Source organism: Podarcis cretensis (genome assembly GCF_951804945.1).
Source record: "Podarcis cretensis genome assembly, chromosome: 11".
Lineage (NCBI taxonomy): Eukaryota > Metazoa > Chordata > Lepidosauria > Squamata > Lacertidae > Podarcis > Podarcis cretensis.
Genome location: NC_137180.1, coordinates 28,815,179 through 28,830,430, shown reverse-complemented (window position 1 = coordinate 28,830,430; position 15,252 = coordinate 28,815,179). Strand labels below are relative to the sequence as shown.

The window sequence follows — 15,252 nt, the reverse complement described above, 5'->3', positions numbered from 1 at the left end:
ATAGTTTACTCCAACAGCAGGTGTGGTGCTGGCTAGAAATGAATCAGGGAAATGTAAATGACAATTTATTTGATTTTTCTCTTCACCAAAGTAGGAGCTAATTAGGGCCAGGCAGACAGAAATAATAAAGAATTATTATTTTAAAATATTAGCCTTGTTGCTGCTGTGCATCCAATTTAGATAGCAGACTGCTGGCAGCAGACCAAAGAGCTTTTCAAAGAAGGCTTGCCACACACCTTTGGCACGATATAAATCCTTACAATTTGCTTTGCTGAACAGATCGAGCTCAGAACTTGCTTCTTAATTGCTCCAGTGCTTAGTTAAAAAGCTAGTGCTGCATTGGCTATCTTCCAGAAAAGACAGGAGGTACTTCCTGAGTCTGGGAGCTGGAGAGATGGCCTGTGCTTGATGGGGCTGCATACCTGTTGAAAGACCAGGGGCATTGTTTGGAGGTTCTTGTTCATCCAGACCTGTTACTGGAAGTCCATGGGGCCTCCATAGCGAGGAGCAAGTGCCTGGTAGTTCCAGCTATGGCTGCTTCACTATCTGTGGGCATTCCTGCACGAAGCTAGCCACAGTAATCCATGTTCTGGTAACCTCCAGCTTGGAATACTGTACAGTGGTACCTCGGGTTACATACACTTCAGGTTACAGACTCCGCTAATCCAGAAATATTACCTCGAGTTAAGAACTTTGCTTCAGGATGAGAACAGAAATCGTGCTCCGGCGGCGCAGCAGCAGCAGGAGGCCCCATTAGCTAAAGTGGTGCTTCAGGTTAAGAACAGTTTCAGGTTAAGAACAGACCTCCGGAACGAATTAAGTACTTAACCTGAGGTACCACTGTAATGCACTCTCAGTGGGGCTGTTCTTGAAGACAGGTTGGGGGGAAGGAGGACTGCTATAGGAAGCTACAGTTGTATCTTGGATTCCAAACGCCTTGGTACTCAGACATTTTGGCTCCCGAACGCTGCAAACCCAGAAGTGAGTGTTCCGGTTTGCGAATGTTCTTTGGAACCCGAACGTCCGACGGGGCTTCCACAGGTACCGATTGGCTGCAGGAGCTTCATGCAGCCAATCAGAAGCCGCGCTTTGGTTTCCGAATGTTTTGGAAGTTGAACGGACTTCTGGAACGGATTCCGTTTGACCTCCGAGGTACGACTGTATTTGGATTCCAGAACCTGGAGTTCTTAATTTAGGGTGTACCATATTTCTAGAAGTGAAATTCAGGACACAAAAGTTTAGGCAATCAGCCTCTAAATCCCAAACATTTCCCCCAGATGCTCTCTCTAGCAAATTTCTAGTATCCACAAGGCAGGACCGGCTTCAAACAACTATCACTGCATCACACAACTTCCTGTCCCAGTTTGATAGATTGTTTTCTGTCCCTCCTAATTCCTTGTTCACAATCTGTGTCTTGCTTCCTGTCTCTTTATCATCTGCTGAGTCATCTTACCTGCCCTCAGATTCTCAAGGAATAAGAATTTGGATAATGATGTAAAGTGGTTATATTGGTTGGTGTGTGAGTGGGGAGATTCGGGTTCAAACTTCCACTCTATCGCACAGGCTCTTCAGGAGATTTGGGGCCCAGTCACTGTCTCAGTCCCAGCCTAACTTACCTGAAATAGGGGGGGGGGGGTTTAAGGGGAGAACCATACTGTCCTTCTTCAGAGGAAAGGTGGGACAAAAGGAATAATTTTATTAGTTATATGCAGCCCATCTGACTGGGCTGCCCCAGCTACTCTGGGCAGCTTCCAGCAAAATATAAAAACACAATAAAACATCAAACATTAAAAACTTCACTATACAGGGCTGTCATCAGATATCTTCCAAAAGTCAGATAGTTCTTTATCTGATTGACATCTGACAGGAGGGCATTCCACAGAGAGAGCGCCAAGCACCACTCCTGGGAAGGCCTTCTGCCAGGTTCCCTGTAACTTCTCACATTGAGGGAACCACCAGAAGTCCTGCGGAGCTGGACCTTTAAAACACATTTAATAAAAGTTACGATATTCAGCTGAATACCAAAGCACATAATGAATTATTAATTCTGAGAGGAGAATCTCGATTTCTTTGGCACACAATTATGGGTCTGATTCACCTAATAAAGTCTGTCACTTGTGCAATGAGGCTCTCCCCACTCTCTGCCCCCCTGCACCCTCTACACACCCTCCAAAATTGGCTTGAGTGGTTGAGGAAACCCCCCAGAACTGCACACAAAGAAAGGAAAGAGCAGATAATTCCATCTAGCAAGCTGAAATGCTTACACTGATGGAACAATTAACTAAGTGCAATGTTGAATTCCTCCCTGTTGTCGCCCCCCGCCCCCCGCTGGGCACCCTCCCAGCTTGTTTATATTTAAAAACACAGGCCGTATAGGTTTGACACAGCCATTCCAGGTTATCATCTCTTCCAATTGCCAGGGATTGATTACAGCAGCATATAATACCAAGCACAGAAAGATAAACTTTCATCTACTCCTGGATTTTTAAGAAGCAACACCTCCCCACTCGAACAATAATAATAAACAGAGTTATGTTCCATTTTCGTCGGCTGAACTTTTGCTTTTCACTGTGCTTGCTATAGCTGCTTTCGAAAGTTGGCATTTTTGTCAAAGGAATTATTCAGGCTTACGCAATAGGATGCCCTCAGGGGCTGAGCCATTTCAAGAGGACAGAGGCACTTGCGAAACCGTGGGGAAACCCTGACGCAGACCCACAGGGTGACGAGAATTTCATTCCAAGTTACTTTGGGGGGCAGTTTCTCATTAACTCCTTTGGAAATGGAGTTTCTTCACCAGGTCCTTCAAATTCATATTTAAATGATCTGATGCTGGTGAGAGGTGGGGGACAATAAAGTTTTGTTCACAACCTACATATTCATTTTCTGCCTGTCCTGAGACCAATTTATGGAAAAACTATGTTAGTTTCCTTGATTGACTTATTGTTAAAAATCCCTTCAAATCTTCCTTCCTGTGAAATTTGGTAGCCACTCTTGATCTCAGTAGCCTGGGCTGGAGGCAGAGGTAGAGAAAGAATGAAAGCTGACGATGTTTCACTGCTTGAAGTAGAAATTAAACCTTCCTGTCCTTCAGATCCATCCAACATTTTGTTCCATCGATACACCTTGGTTCATAGGAAGTTGACGCTATAAAAAGGAATTATAATTGCCTGGCCCAGGAAGATTCAGAGTTTCGGCTGAATGCAATCTGGCTTGCTAATTACAAACAGGCTATATACCTTCACCCACCCATTCAGTGAAATTTCCTGACCTACTACTACACTGCTAAATAGCTAGATGAGGCTGGGTTTTTAATAAGCCCTTTTGCTCAAGGGTTTGTCATCAGCTTCCTTTGCATCGGTTGTGATTCTTTGTTTTTAATGAGCTGGCGGCTCAACCTCGAGTGACTCCTCCCTAGGAGGTGACTGGCAGCAAAGACAGTCAGACATGTAGTGCTTACTGAGGAAGGAACCACCACCCACAGTCCATTTAGTCATATGGCCTATGAGTGCTGTTCTCCTGGATTTCAAAGAATTTCAGGTTTCCTCTACACATTTCCAACCGCACATAACAGCCCAGAATGCACACTCAACTTGAGAACGGGTATCTTTTCTGTGGAGAGTTGCTCACAAGATCCTCACCTGTGATCTGTACTACAAGTAGCATTTAGATGTGACAGGGAGACATGCAGTGTCGTCTGCAAGCATATCTTTGGTAAATGGAAGACCAGACTGTCAACGTTGGGCATGTTTAACCTGGAAAAAGGCAACTGAAAGGAGATATGATAGCCATCTTCCAATATCTCATGGAAGAGGGAACAAGCTTGTTTTCTCCCGCTCTGGAAGTTAGGAATTGAACCAACGGCTTCAAGTTACATGAAGGGGGATTCTGACGAAATGTCAGAAAAAACTGTGACACTATTTTACTTTGTAGAACAGCCTCTACACTGAAGAAACTCCGTAAACCACATTAATGTGTAAGCTATATAAGAAATGCCTTGTTTTCTTGGGCTCAGAATCACTTTAGGAGACCTTCCTCTCAAATTCTTATAAATGCTCACCTGCTAATAATGATATTTAAATGTCTCTTGAGATAAACACCTGCATCTTCTGTTGCTTCCTATCAGTTGCATCATGGCCAAGCTTGCTTGGCAGCTGGGCTTCAAAGTGAGTGCAGGAAGCGATGATGGCGATGAGCCATGCTTCCTCCTACTTGAAGAGAAACAGGGCTGGATAATAAGACCTAAGATCAAGGCCCTGACTAGTTGCGGTAATTGAAAGGCCTTGTGATTCTGTCCTGCCCCACTTCTCCTTGGGGGAAGCTACCATTCTGTCCTTTATTCCTGTACTATGATTTGTTCAGAGGCGCAGGAAAACAGCTCACAAGCAGGAGAAATTACAGGTGGCACCCGCAACAAAATCTTGCAGTGCAGAGTACACCTAACAGCCAGCCATGCCCTCTTTCAGGAAACTCCATTCCATTTCTTTTTCCTCTAGTTTTCTGTCTTCCTGCCCCCAACAGTCAGTATAACATGCCCACGGTATGTGCTTAGTCCTCAATAGATTGTTTTTCATTTACAGCCCTTATATTCCACCCCCTAAATATGTTTCTTTTTTGTACTTCTTCAAATGTCAGGGATCTTCCTAGCCTGCTAATAACTCCCCGTTCTATGTGGATGGTGGGGTTCCCCCCCCCTACTTACAGGATCCACAGGTTCACTATAAATTAGTTATTGCTTAATTAAAAGTCTAAAATACTGGACAGCAAGCTTGTTGAATATCCCCTGTCCCCAATGTACTGTATCTCATCTTCACTGGACATAGAGCAAACAAAAACAAGCTTGCAATTATAAAAGAAAAAGCTTGCAATTATAAAAGAAAAAGGGGACGAATGCCAAGTATTGGAATAAGGTTGAGCAAACTACCTGCTACAATTTACCAAGATTATTAGGACTGATTGAAAGAGAAGCTCAGAACCAGGAACTAATATCAGTAGATCTGTACTTTGCCAGTTGGTTGGTGTTGATAAGAAGCCAGAAACCAGCAGAATAACCCACAACTGGTTGGCCTGCCAATCCCCTGGCCATCACAGGCTTGGGTGTTATGGTCAGGCTACAACAAAGTCAGCATAACATACACACCCAGCAGCAGAGCCAGCTGCGCAATTGCTGCAGAAACAGAAGCTGTCAGCTTTTTCCTGGGTGCTCAGGTGGCTACAGTTGCCTGGAGGGGCTTTTATCAGCTTCAGCTGATATGCCAGATGTGACCATTATTACCTGGAGAAGGCAAATTTGGCTTCAGTCATCCATGCTTCAATTACTTCCAGGACTGGATTACTGTAATTCAAGGGTGGGGAACCTTAGGCCTAGGAACTAAATGAGGTGCTTCAGGCCCCTCTGTTTGGCCTCTGGGGTTGTCCCCTGTCATACGTGCCTCACTAGTCTTGCATTGTACCCTTACTCCAATGTTTGGAACGTGTCCTTTATTGTAATATACAGTTACTGACTCTCACTTGTGTACAAGTTCCCAGTATTAGTTTCTGGCTGCAGCAGAAGCCCAGCTGAGAAAGCAGGACCCACTCCATTAGCTCAGCAAAGAATCTAGCTGCCCTTTGGGTCCTCCTCTCCCTGCACTGTCTTCATTCAAGATGGCCATACTAACCACTATGTTGTTCCCGAGTTTGCTTGTTTTCCTTTGCCCTCCTCCATCCCTTTTCCTTTTGTGTTATCTCTTTTAGGTTACAGATGGACAGGCCCCAGACTTGCAGGATTTAATTTGTTACTTACCAGAACCCTGAGGTCCACCAGCCTGAGCCAGGTCCAAATAGTAGCTTAGCAAGGGCAGGCATACACTAAGAGGGTACAACAGAGTGCTTCTGAGCATATGCTCAGCTCACAGATTTGTGATCTGTACTAGAAGTAAGGTCCCGTATTGTTTCAGATGAAATGCACTCTAACCTACATTAATTTGGGGCAGGGGAAAATGCTTTTTAGTTGTTGCGGTTGTTGGGTAACTAGGAATCAAATGACCTTAGCTAATTTACTGCCAGTCACCCAGAGATCTACCAGTATATTCTGATCTTGCGACCCATGTTTTAGAGATTGCACATTTGCAATAATATATTCTTCTTCTTTTTTTAATCTGCATATTGCTTAGTAAATTTAGATGCCTTATAAATAATGGTGATGATTGCAGGAAGCCACTTGCTGTCATGAAGATACAAGATTTATAAAGTGGGATTGCTGTGTTTACCTTTCTTTTGGCCTAACTCGCCCGCACAAAAGGTCATTTTTACATTAAGAGTTTCTGCCTCTCAAATCTATTACGGGCAATCACTGGAGCTTTGAAATGCAAATAGGTGAAGTTCAGAAAGCTGTCTAAGTTTGCTTTTGACCTCTAGTCAACAAACCACACTCTACCTCTTGGAAGAGCCGCTGACCTATTTTATACTGTCGCACCTTTGTGAAAGGTTTTGGCAGCCGTTCCAGGAAAACACTGAGTAATGGAATAAAACCTTGGTTTCAGAGAAAACTTTCCATGAAAATAAGTTTTCTGTAGCAGAGAACGCCTGTGATCACAGGGGGGACAGTCAGCGCTCGGCCTTAATGTAAAAAGTGGCGAATGATTATTTGAAAAGTAGGGCAGGAATCTACACATTGCATGTGTGGTGTGCATGTAATTCTGGCAGTGTTGCACTTCAAGCATAATGCATTATGTCCCCCACTCCATTCAGGACACTGCATGTCATGCTCTAGGAAAAGAGAACAGATATATTTAAAAAATTTAATGGACAGACTACTTCCAATCAGGCATAAAGACCTTCTGAGTTGCATGGCTAAAAGCAAATGTAAGACCTGAGTACATACTGTTGTAAACAAAAACTGCTCCCTTTTCCTTATGGGGTACACAAGAGCCTTTGTAGGTTCTCCATCGGTAAAAAGGTAAAGGTAAAGGTACCCCTGCCCGTACGGGCCAGTCTTGACAGACTCTGGGGTTGTGCGCCCATCTCACTTAAGAGGCCAGGGGCCAGCGCTGTCCGGAGACACTTCCGGGTCACGTGGCCAGCGTGACATCGCTGCTCTGGCCAGAGCCAGAGCCGCACACGGAAACGCCTCTCCATCGGTAGGAGAAAATAACAGAGGCCAACCAGAGAATATTGAGAAGCAAAGCAGCTAGTAAGCCTGATCTTTATTAAAGCTTTTGCAACAGGGTGCTGCCCCCACACACAGGAGAGAGGAAGAGGACAAAGGTGTGCAAGCCCTTATACAGACTTTTGAACTGCCCACTCTGTAGCTCAGGACCACCCCCCAATACATCATACATACATCACAGAAGGGGTGTAGCCCAAGAGCACCCCCCAAATACACCATATGTACATCAGAGAAGGGGCAGACTACAACAGAAATTTGAGTTGTTTTTATCCTGTCTGCCAGTTACCTGACTGGATTACCCGGGCATCCTGGCCACTCTTTTGTTATGATAACTACTCAATTCCTGAATCCAGGTCACAGGCTTACCCTATTCAAATATTAAATGTGCCCTTGAGACAGGATTTGTGAGCAAAGAGACAATGGGGAAGCTCCCCATTTCCTTCGACCTTGCAGAGAAATATTTGAGGTCAATTTGGAAGAGACAAATGGTTTCAGGACTTTTTCTGTGGGGTTTTAGACATGTGGTTTATACATGAATATTTATTATATATATATATATATATATATATATATATATATATATATATATATATATATATAAAAGACCTTAAAATTCTTATAACAATACAGTTTGAAAGCCCTAAAAAAAAAAAAACTCTTCCCAAAACAATGAGATGCTTTAGCTGAGATTCCTGCATTCTACAATTCTGTGTAAGGCTGAACAATGGGCCTGATCCAGGTGAAACTCTTTCCTCCATTAACACTACCAAATAACTTATTCCCAAGGCTGCCGGATATGCTTACACAGCCCCTATTCACTTCAATTGCGCCCACCCACAATATTAGCCATGGCGCGATGTCGGATAGCAGTCAAAGGAAAGGAAAGGGGATCCTTCTACAGAGGAAGGAAACATTTAAGTAGCAGTAGGCATAACAAACCACCCGCTTTTGCAACTGACAGTTTAAAGCCTTTCCACTCGCGGTATTTGCTTGTAGCTCAGAATTGCCCAAGTCTAACTGGAATAGTAACTACCGGTAATTTTGCAATGTTCATTGCTCAAATATTTATCGAAATGCTCTAGAAATGGTTTTTTTTTGTGGGGAGTGGGTGGGGCCGGAGGAGAAGAGACTCTGCCAGTGCCAATAAGCTTTGGAGAGGGATGCCAACAGGATTTCCTAGGCATAGCACCTCCCTGGCCCTCAATCCATTGGCAAGAACTGCTGCTAATGTACATATATTAACTTAGCCTAACCTACCTCACAGGGCTATTGTGATTATTATTATTTGATTTCTTGCCCACCCTTCACCTTAAGGTTTCAGGGCATGTTACAGCTGTATAAAACCCGATATTAAAGCAGTTTTTTTAAAAAAAGCACATTAGTTACAGGAATAGGTTGGATCCTGTTGCAAAGTTGAAAGCAGAAGAAGGGAGTAGGTAATTTACACAACCTTGAGCTCCTTTGTGGAAAAGCAAAATGCAAATATATGTCATTCACACTGGCCCCCTTGCTTTACAGGCAACATTTCGTAGTCCTTCAAAAAGAAAAGGGCCAACTCTGATAAGGAAAAATAAGTACACATTTAAGTGTGTGCGGTTTCACTGCTTGGGTGTCTGAACTGCCGACTCCCAGCCTAGCTTCCCTATTGTGAAGGGGGAAGAAGACAATGTATGCAGCCTGGAGCTCCTGGGAGTAAAATCAAGATACAAATCTACAACCACGAGCACAAGTCACAGCTCTCAGCAAAACACGTACACAAAACTTTTATGAGAAATAAAAAAGGATCATTGAGTTAATGCATTGCCTATAGGAATTTTAGCTTGCTGCAGCCCGAACGTGTTTGCTGATTCGTTTTGCATTTTCTATTTTGTTTATGGTTGCTGCATATTCATAAATAACAGCCCAATCAACACCAGGGGTGTTGCAATAGCATTTTTTTCTAAGTAGGAAGGAAGCTTTATTTATTTCAAGCGAGTTACTTCTGAGTAACACATACCCAAGTCAGCCAAGTTGCCTTTTATTCTGTAAAGGCAGTGCACTTGGGGAGTGAATTAAATCATTTGAACGTATAGGAAAGTGCTTAACCATTTCCCAGGATCCACCTGTGTCTAGCTTCAGGCTAGTAGCAGCCACCACTCTTGCTGGGATTGGGGGGGGGGCATCCCAAGACCCTGGTGGGAGTGGCCAGCCTTTTTTTGCTTTGATTGTTTAGCAACAGTGATTAAGTGTATTTAGCAATGGTGCTGAAGTCTTAGAGCTGCCTCCACATTTGGTGTGCTAACTTTTTTCAGAAATGTCTGATTGACTCAAAAAAACAAACAAAATTTACGAGTCTGAGGTCTCTGCTGCCTAAGTACATGTGAAACCCCTGTACTCCTGTCACTGGTCCTGTTCAGGGATGAAGTAGAATCATAGAATCGTAAAGTTGGACGGGACCCCAAGGGTCATCTAGTCCAACCCCCTGCAATGCAAGAATCTCTGCTAAAGCGGATGGAAGTGTTCCAATATTCACTTCTCAGTGCTTGTGCCATGGTTATTAAAAGCCTAAGAAACAAATGATGCCAAGTTGACTGTAGACGAGAACACTACAGGCACTCTTGTGAAAACACTACAGCCTGGATAAATTGCTGAAAAACAAACATTAAGACTTGCATTTGCTCAAGGTTATTAGGGGGAAAGCTAGAGTTTGGAAACATGCATGCTCATGGTGGGCCAGAGTTGTTTTATCTGGCCCTGACACAAGCAAGCCATTTCATTATACACTTCCAGTTGCTGCCGGAGGAAATGTTTTTTGTTTCATTTTGAAAGCAACACATTTAAACATAAAGGAAATGTGCAGGTTGTATTCATGTGTTGTTTTTTTACCTAGGCTATTGCAGCCCTTAAATAATAGGCAGCCCTGTTTAGGGAAGTTTTTAATATTTAATGCTGTATTGTTTTTAACACTTGATTGGAAGCCACCCAGAGTGGCTGGGAAAACTCAGCCAGATGGGTGGGGTATAAATATATTATTCTTATTATTATTAATTAATAATTTTTTATTTATACTCCCCCTTCCCGGTTCAGAAAACTAGGCTTAGGGCGGCTAACAACAAATTTAAAACACTTAATTGATGCAACAAAAAACAGCATAAAATACAGTATAAATGATGTTCCAGTAGTCGTTCACATTTACAGTGCAAGACTAAGATGTTAAGGTCCATTGAAAGCACATTGCTCCCCACCCCACTGAATACTGGGAAGTGTAGTTTGCTAAGACTGCTGGGAATTGTGGCTCTGGGAGGGGTAAATTAGGATTCCCGGGATTCTTTGCTGGGGATGCCCTGTGCCTTTAATGTATGTTTCCCACAAACATCTGGTTGGAAACAGGATGCTGGACTAGATGGGCCATGGCCTGATCTGGCAAGCTGGTCTGCTTAGCCAAGAGGGTGGGGAAAGGATGAGAACAATGCTTGTTTGTATAGACTATTAGCCATGAGGACTCATTAAAATTCGTTCAGGCCTCGTTCTAAAGGAAGGATCTCCAGATGTACAAGGCCTTGCCACGTTGACATTTGGCCAAGATGCTAGCTCAGCACATATTAAGTTAAAAGGTGCCACATTCTGGATAATCATCTTCCCGGCAGGACCGATGGGAGACCTTAAATGCTGCAGGAAGCAGTCTTAAGCCGGCCAGTACATACTGTGTCTATTTGCAGCATGTTCTGTTCTGTGCAGAGATCTTCGGAGGTCATGTCCAAAGGTTTTTTGTTTTGATCTGCCTCTCGATTTAATTCAACCGGACATAGATCCATGATACAAATCCTGCCTTTTGTTCTTACCTTGGTTTATTATATTAAACCCTTCCACAGAACCCATAGTCTCTGAAGTCCCCGTTTTCAACGTTAACAGATCCGAGTGAAAAATGTTTGTAATGTTTCCATTACAAAATAAAAAGCCGCCTGGTTGGTGTTTTTTTAAAGGGCATTTTAGTTAAGAGTAAAGCAGTTTCATAGGCAAGACACTTGAAAATATCCGGTTACTGCCCTATAATTCATATTTCTAATGTTTGATTAGTAGTGTTAGTGAGAGAAACTGCATCATGCATAGGCAAACTTAGCCCTCCAGATGTTTTGGGACTACAACTCCCATCATCCCTGACTGCTGGTCCTGTTAGCTAGGGATGATGGGAGTTGTAGTCCCAAAACATCTGGAGGGCCAAGTTTGCCTATGCCTGATCTAGTTAAAGGAACCTATGAGTTCACCATAGATTGTCAGGAAGAAAGTTTTAATTGTAGACAGACATACTTGTAAGCTAAATACTACTTTGGACTTGCCTTTTTTACTGTAACTCATTTAGCAAAAGAAACAGCCCTCACCTACTAGATAATACAGTTCCTGTTGCTCCTGTCTTAGGTCATATGAATACCATACATTGAAAGCACACGGCTTCCCCAAAAGAATCCTGGGAACTATAGTTTACCCTACACAGAACTAAAATTCCCAACACCCTTAACAAATCAAGAGAGCACAGGATTCTTTGTGCTTTCAATGTATAGAGTGTGGAAGTCCCCATGTTGAATGTGATTCTTACCTGCCCCCCGATCTACTGGGAGGTCATAAGGACATTCTGTGCTGTTTCAGAGGAGTATGTATTTAAAATCTTAGCAACAGAATTACACTATTGATGTTATCTCATTGACTCAGTGCATTGTCATTTTGATTCCTGGCCACAGCTTTGTAACACTATTATTAATTTGGCACTGTCAATATATGTGACCCCTAACATAACAATTTATAATACTCTGTTTCCAGAGCAGTCACCATGTTAATCTTCTGAAGCAAAAACAGCACTTAAATGCTAACAAAATCATATGCATTTGAAGTCTAAAGTTCACTTTGTCCAGCTGCGGGAAATGAATTTTGTTTGCAGAAATACTATGTTAAGGAGAATATGGATCGAGAGGTTAGTGTGTGGAACAACTGGACATTTCCCAGGCCTCATGGAGAATGTGCACATAATTCGCCCACAAAGAAGTAATTGTGCACATTTCCCAGACAATGTATGTAGTCTCCAACTGGCCTTGGTAAATAAACATATATTGACTGAATTTGTCCATTCTCTGGTCATTATGCATTATGTCCAACAGGTTTTGAGAAATCCTGTCAACGTATACACAAGGAGGGTGTTAAGAGGGAAAATGTAAGATGGGGGTTCAACGGCAATGAGATGTAAAAAGTACATTCAATTAAAACTTAAATGTATATTAAATATAATGCACTGGGCCAGATGGTGTATCTTGTCTAAGGCCATGCTGTGGGTTCATGGGTGCACTGAAATTTGAACTTAGAACTTTTTGCTCATAAATCACTTAGCTATACTGCTACAGCAGTTCTCAAAATACAGTTCATTTAAAGTAGTTGTCAGCTTTCAAGGCATGTAATGATGGAACCATAGAGAAATAATCACTCTTCAGCTACTTGTAAACAAACTTGTAAAATCATGAAGTGCATGCAACTTCACGGGTGGATTTATTTTGCATTATGATGTATTACAAATGCAGCATTAGTGCTTTACAATCTCTCTGCCGATTAGCTGTATCACCCTTTGAGCTAAGTAACCATCATTCTGGTTTTACAACAGGGAGGAAATGAAATGGAGGAAGAGATTTGCCCAAGGCCATGGCTGAGTTAGGTTACAAACCAAAGCTTCTCTGCCACTCAGGCTGATGTCCATGCACTTGCAGCAGATTGAGATTTCCCACTCAAGTCTCGTGAGTAACAAAACTACATATGACAACTGGTCAAAAAGAAAAAAAAGTTAACACCAGTATGTAGCAGAGAAAAATGCCAAGTTTGATATTACTGTTGGGTCCTCTATGCAAATGACATTAACATAAAAAAGAATGTTGCCAAATGCAATTCAGAAATTTCTGCATCAGTCCACTAAGCCTTGAAAGCCAATACACCAAAAAAGTACTCCTGAGGAAGAGGTTTGACTGTAGTAAGTCATAATATGTTAAAATGACTACACTAAAAGGCTGTGAAAATTTATGCTTTGTGGCTAAAATAATGGGCTGTGAAGAGGTACATGGTTTCTTGTGAAAAATGTTCCAGATATAATTTTTTGTTGTCTTTAAAATCTGAGCCCAGCATTTCAGAGTTATATGTGTATAACACTTACAGTATTTGTATGAAATATACCATGTTCTGTTGTTCTGCTGTACAGCAACACACAACAACTGAGTTGATGCTGGAGACAAGTTTATTAAAGATACTACCAAAATTTTGGCAAACATTCCAAAAAATAAAATAAAATCAGACTTGTAAACATAATGCTTCCCTTTTCAATTGGCAGCACTTTTGAAAGAAATATATTAAGACAAAAGAAAAGACAAGTATAAGTCAATTTTGTGACCAAATAACTTATGTTCCCACATGATAAAGTGACGGTTTAACTTAAATTAAACCAATTAACTGCATGAAATGAAAGTTTGTGCTGTTTGATGATCACAGTATTTTATAGTTAAATACATCTTTGTTATATTCCTGACACACAGGAAGAAAAATCTTTAAATATACATTTCATGTAGGCAATAGCTTCATTGCATATTCTCTTCAAAAATACTTTTTATAGCAGTATATAAATAGGTCACCTACATGTTAATTTTATAATTTTGCCCCAAAACTATAGAATATTTTTTTTGTAAAGTATCAATTTTTCCTGGATAAGAAAGCTGACAAATCGTTGAAATGGAAATATTTGTCTTCCAGAACAGATGCAGCAGTTTTATTGGAAAAAAACACTGCATTAACACTTGTCAGTTGTCAACCTGAACATTTGGCCTATATAGCAGATTTACCCCCCAACTGTGTATGCACACAACCCCCCTCCTCTCTCTCTCTCTCTCTCTCTCTCTCTCTCTCTCTCTCTCTCTCCCATGCACACACGCAGACATACACACACACTTATTTCAGACACAGTAGTGCTTCCCATTTTAATGTACTGGGAAGCAGTGTTTATGGAGAAATGGATTAAGTACAATTCAGATACATAAGCAAACAATGTAAGGCAATCATTGCAGTGGGGGTTGAAATCACAGAAATAAGTTACTCTTGTTGATAGGTGTGTGCATGTGGGCATTCACACATACACACCTCTGAACCCTCCAGAAACAATGTTTATTTTATTGTGCAAATTTTTAAACTTTCTACCATTTAAGGCAAATCGTTTTTGCATTAACAAGAAAAAGTCAGGAAGAAAACAGGCTTGTAATTCATCCAAAAGCATCTGCTTCTGCTACAATTTATATATATATATATTTTAAAAATGTGCACAACCTCAGAACTACAGAGACTGGATCCCCAGTACCCAATGGTAAAATGATTTCCATGGATAAACGAGTAAATGTTAAGGATAAAAAGGGACCGGGAGAAAAAGCAGCTTCAACTATGCAGGGAAGCAACATCCTCACCATCAAGAAAAACAGCAACTCGGCCTGCTAATGCTGAAACTCCTGCATTAGAGATTTCACTTTGTTTTTAAACCTTAGAGCAATTCATATGGAATTTTAAATAAATAATCTTTAGTTTATTCACATCTTCTGGTCCAGAGCCCTAGTGCCATGACTCTGCGTGCCGTTGGTCATATTCACCTATAAGTCTCTTAATGTGAGCCAGCTTGTTGTGGAGATATTCACATCTGTACTTTTCTTCATGGTAGTTAGGACTAGACTGCAACAGATACAAAAGTAAAATTCTAACTATATACAGAGTATATATTTAGCATATTTATATCTCATCGTCCTGACACTGACAGTATATAAGACACAAAACATTGTTTATATGTTTGCATTTCATTACTTTTTAAATCACAGATAAAACAAAACGTAATCTGTCCCACAAGCATCTCCTGAAACCCTACCAATTCAGAAAGAATAGGAACCACCACAAAGTTGGGCTCTTAAACCCATCTCAGATACACAGTTCACGAGGACACCATGGTCATTGGCACTGATGCCAAGAGGTCCTGCACAATAATCAGGGACATGCTTCCCCTGTCTAGCATCAGTCAGGGATGTTTCAGTCACAAAATTGGAATAGAAAACAGGCTGAAGATTCAGACA

General features: G+C 41.6%; 2 protein-coding genes across 2 annotated transcripts in view; one reads left to right on the top strand and one right to left on the bottom strand.

Annotated features, from left to right (window-relative positions):
* RHOBTB3 (Rho related BTB domain containing 3) overlaps positions 1–15,160 on the top strand; it is a 76,138-nt gene extending 60,978 nt beyond the window's left edge. The window contains exon 13 of the transcript XR_013843539.1: positions 15,151–15,160. The gene's annotated coding sequence lies outside the window, so the exon portion shown is untranslated. The remainder of the gene's footprint in view (positions 1–15,150) is intronic.
* ELL2 (elongation factor for RNA polymerase II 2) overlaps positions 13,374–15,252 on the bottom strand; it is a 41,318-nt gene continuing 39,439 nt past the window's right edge. Inside the window, exon 12 of the mRNA XM_079995541.1 lies at positions 13,374–14,860. Coding sequence (XP_079851667.1) covers positions 14,744–14,860 — 117 coding nt within the window. The 3' untranslated portion in view covers positions 13,374–14,743. The remainder of the gene's footprint in view (positions 14,861–15,252) is intronic.